Below are 5001 nucleotides of genomic sequence, written 5' to 3'. Positions count from 1 at the left end.
GGCTTATTTTTCTCAACAATCAACATCCAAATATCCATTTCACTATGGTCAACGGAAAACTTCCCTTCCTAGATGTTCTTGTCTCTAAGAAAGTTGATGATACCTTAAGCCATCAAGTGTACAGAAAATCAACACACATAGATAGATACATGCCAAGTCACACCATCATCCAGCACAAAAACAGTCTGCAATCAATTCACTTGTACATAGAACTTTCACCATCTCTAGCGATAATATATCAATATTAATTTTTCAGTTATATAAATCAGAGAATAAAAACCGATATTCTATAGCGGTATACCAAAACCGAGATCCAAATACCAACGTTAAATATCGGTATTCAACCCAAATTTTCATAATATCAGTATACGCATAATTTTTCGGTAATATCGGAGTACTATATCGTATATATATATATTATATATGTATATATGAAATATTAAATTAAAAAAATTTTTGGGTATTCTGAGCACCCTACTTACTTATCTTTAACCCTTACGTGATTTTAAGTACATTCACCGCAGCCGAACCACCCATGATTTCAGTTTCGCGCTAAAATATGTTGAATGCATAAGCATGAACTCAGCTTGAGAAGTGAGGCACTTCATGTATCGGAAGAGAGTTCCAGAAAAGGGCAGAATCATGCAATTGATGATAAGTTGAATCATGCATGCAGCGAGTGTGCATGAACGAACGAACTTTTATGTTTCTATGCGCATCATGCAAGAAATAGAATGTATCCCTATACATGTCAAATAAGATGTCTTATAGTGACTATGAATTCGTAACTAGAAGATATTCTTAAGTCTATGCTTGCATACGTTTATGAGTTATGTCAAGATTGTTTAAGACGTTTTGAAATAAAATCTTCGATAAGTTTTAACTTGAGATTTTATTCAAATATCGTCTTATTTTTCGACTATGAATCTAAAAGACATCTTAAGACCGTATTTAAGATAGTCTCGAATATAAAAACGAACTATGAATATCTTAGAATCATTAAGGCCCGGTTACACCAACTCTGATTAAGCTATCAGTCGATTAAGTCCGGTTCCTCATACAAGCAACAGCGGTTTGATAGAGCATTGATTGTGAAAAGTCGGTTGTGAGAAATTTTATCTCCATCATCCGTTTTTCACCAATCAGGTTCGGTGTCAAAGTGTTGTTGACCGTATGAGGATCCAGACTAAGAGTACGGTCATCAACGCGATATAAACACTTTGAAGCGTTTTTTAATTGGTCAGTTAGTAAAATTATTTCTTCTATTTAGTCCATCAAATGTGTTTTTAATTTAGTCCATTCAAAGTTAACGAGACTTTTATTCGTATTCATAGTCAAGCCTTATATTTAAGACTTCCTTAAATTTATCTTTAGATACTCTATGAATTATTTCTACTGAGCATCTAAAAATAAATTTAAGGAAGCCATAAGTACAAGCTCTGACTATGAATATGGACACTTGATCACAGCCAAGATTTCAATATTGTTAACTACAAGACTTGAAAACATCCTTTTCTGGCGTCGAGTACTCATGCGTGTATACCTTTTTCGCGATTGAAAAAATTTGCGACTAATAAGGACCCATGTTGTTATTATCATATATCGTTTTTTACAGTTGCCAAATAATTAGGTTATGTTTTCAGTCTTGTAGTTGGCCATACTAAATTTAATCGACCGATTAACTTATTAATACCCATTTCTACCAATGTAGATTAACTTTAATCTCGGTTCAACTTACTCTTCGTCTTTTTTAGTCCTTAGAATTAAAAAAAGACGAAGAGTAAGTTGAATTAGAATTTTGCCACTGTATTGATTGCGATGCTGTCAGTGCCTGTATCGCAATCAATACGGTAACAAGATTCTAATCCAGCTAGCAATTAAGCTTCAACAAGAAAACAAACATCGTGTGCCACAGACTTTAATCAAAGTGATGAAATCGGGCTTTAACTCTTCTCGAACCAATAGAATCAATTAATCAATAATATATATATATATATTACGTTATTGATATATGTGTGTGTGTGTGTGTGTGTATATATATATTATACACACTCACACACTACTCACCACACACACACACACCACTCACCACACACGCACACACCACTCACCACACACGCACACACCACTCACCACACACGCACACACCACTCACCACACACGCACACACCACTCACCACACACGCACACACCACTCACCACACACGCACACACCACTCACCACACACGCACACACACACACACACACACACACACACACATATATATCGATAACGTAAATATATATATATATTTTTTTTTTATATACTTATGAGCATAAATAAAGATGTATATAAAGAATTCTTTTAAAAAATATACATTTTGCAATTCAAATTTATTAAACTTGGATTAGCTACTTTGGATTACTTCAGTTTCAAAATCGGCTACTTTGGGCTATTTGAGCGCCACCATTCGGCTATTCCTAACAAAAAATATCTGGCAACACTGAGCGAACGAGCGAATGTTCTTCTGATCTATACCAATCTTTACTAAATCGACCGGTCGTCTTTACGTCCTCGCGTTAATTGATAGCTGTTCGTAGTTTGGTCGCTGGAAAATGGCACTCTTATCTTTACGTTTAGCCTCATCCTTGGTCAAGCATTTACCGAATATCACTCAGGTAAATAGAAACACACTCACGATTATCGAATATTGCACTCTTGACAAAACATGTCGACATTTTCCATTTCGTCTATCATATGATCCGATTTATCACATTTGCTTCTGCTCACGTAGATAAAAAATAAAGCAGGCATTCTGATTCATGAACCAAATATTTGTATGGTGCTAGTGATGATAATATACAATGTATTATGTAAAGTATGTTAGAACAGCAAGTTATGTAATAAGAGTTTCGGAACATTTGGGCTGTGGTCAAAGTCTTGTTACAAATGTTTTGAAGCATTTGATGGACCAATTAGAAGAAAGAATTTTACAAACTGACTAATTGAAAAACATTTCAAAGCATTTGTAACATCGCGTTGACCATATCCTTGATTACTATTTTGTATATATATATATATATATATATATGTAACATATACTTATTTGTACTTTAGATTAATTGGCCTATAACTGCTATTGCTTTCCGTAAATATCATGTCTCGTGTAGTCGCCGTTCAGCAGAAATTTCTGCTATCTTAGAAGAACGTATCCTTGGATCAGCACCAAAGGTAACTCAACTTAGAAATAAATTGAATATTATATATTTAAATCATGATACATTTTTAATTTAATTATTTCATTTTTATTAATTTTAGATATACAAGTATACTTTTATAGTTTAAAGATATTAATTTTGAAAATATCTGAAAGAGAATGTATATTTTAGGCTAATCTTGAAGAGACTGGTAGGGTACTTAGTATTGGAGATGGTATTGCACGTGTATATGGGTTGAAAAACATTCAAGCCGATGAGATGGTAGAATTCAGCTCAGGTTTAAAGGGTATGGCATTGAATTTGGAACCTGACAATGTGGGTGTTGTTGTATTTGGTAATGACAGACACATTAAAGAGGGCGATATTGTCAAACGTACTGGTGCTATTGTCGACGTTCCTGTTGGTGAACAATTATTAGGTCGTGTCGTTGATGCCTTGGGTAATCCTATCGATGGCAAGGGATCTCTAAACAATAAATTAAGATTCCGTATTGGAACAAAAGCTCCAGGCATTATTCCTAGGTAATTTATAAATTGTGTTTTTATAATTGTTTATGACAATTATAACTAATTATAATTTTTTAGTAATTGTTTAATCTTTCCATGAAAATCAATTGATATTCTTTTTTTTTAAAGAGATAAAATTAGAGACTATTACTTAGTACATAACAATATATGTACTTTTTTTTTATAACAGAGTGTCAGTCAGAGAACCTATGCAAACTGGAATTAAAGCAGTAGATTCTTTAGTGCCTATTGGTCGTGGTCAACGTGAATTGATCATTGGAGATAGGCAAACTGGAAAAACTGCTCTTGCCATTGATACCATTATCAATCAAAAACGTTTCAATTCCGAAGGTGGAGAAGAGAAAAAGAAATTATACTGCATTTATATCGCTGTTGGCCAAAAGAGATCTACTGTTGCGCAAATTGTAAAACGTTTAACAGACAGCGGTGCTATTAATTATACTATTATTGTATCTGCTACTGCCTCTGATGCAGCTCCTCTTCAGTACTTAGCTCCATATTCTGGATGTGCTATGGGAGAATTCTTTAGGTGGATATATTATTATTCAAAAATTTCTATTCTCTAAATAATACATCCAAATATTTAGCACTCTATTTAAGGCTCCTGAATAGTTAGCATGCAATTCAAAATCAGTCGGTGACCTAGCGAAATGTAGCGAAATCGATAGTCACACACATAAACACAAACCCATGTATGTGCTCTCCGTACGCCGAAAGCGAACATGTGCATGGACTTGTGCATGCGTGCGTGCGTGCTACAGCGCCTCGCCACGATAAATAGCTAAACTTATAGGCGAGGAAAAGTGATGTTTTGACGACATAATTTGTGCTGCACGCCATTCGTTATTATTTCGTTATTATTTGCTTAATTGTGAAACTGTATGACGTGTCTCGTACATATGAAAGTCCTAAAAAAGGCAGAAAATATAGTTATCCTCAAATTTGATATGTAAAAGTACATACAATATTTCATTCATTTCAACAATTGTTCAAATTATGTTTCTATCCGAAATTAGGCTCACATTACCTGTCTTTTATGACCATTTACTGACTATTAAAGGAGAAAAATGGAGTTTCTGTCCATTTTTACAGGTATTTTAAAGCAATTTCGTCATTTAGATTTATCCATATCTTTATTTACAAATGGCTTGTTTGTAAATTTAGCCATTTGTAAATTTAGTGTCATTTAAAAATTTCTCGCTTCTGACATCACGATTCCAACATGGCCGCGACTACTCAGGAGTCTTAACACTATTCGTATTATCTGTTTTTATG

The 5001-nt window shown here is 33.9% G+C and overlaps 1 protein-coding gene across 1 annotated transcript in view; it reads left to right on the top strand.

Moving 5' to 3' along the window:
* Window positions 1–2462: 2462 nt before the first annotated feature.
* The window catches only part of LOC108692423 (ATP synthase subunit alpha, mitochondrial), a 4272-nt gene continuing 1733 nt past the window's right edge, over window positions 2463–5001 (top strand). The window contains exons 1-4 of the mRNA XM_018200652.1: window positions 2463–2659; window positions 3099–3212; window positions 3371–3720; window positions 3896–4255. Of these exons, the coding sequence (XP_018056141.1) occupies window positions 2597–2659; window positions 3099–3212; window positions 3371–3720; window positions 3896–4255 (887 nt within the window). The 5' untranslated portion in view covers window positions 2463–2596. The remainder of the gene's footprint in view (window positions 2660–3098; window positions 3213–3370; window positions 3721–3895; window positions 4256–5001) is intronic.

Source organism: Atta colombica, unplaced genomic scaffold (genome assembly GCF_001594045.1).
Source record: "Atta colombica isolate Treedump-2 unplaced genomic scaffold, Acol1.0 scaffold70, whole genome shotgun sequence".
Lineage (NCBI taxonomy): Eukaryota > Metazoa > Arthropoda > Insecta > Hymenoptera > Formicidae > Atta > Atta colombica.
The sequence above is the reverse complement of the archived record's forward strand: the minus strand, read 5'-3'. Positions and strand labels throughout refer to the sequence as shown.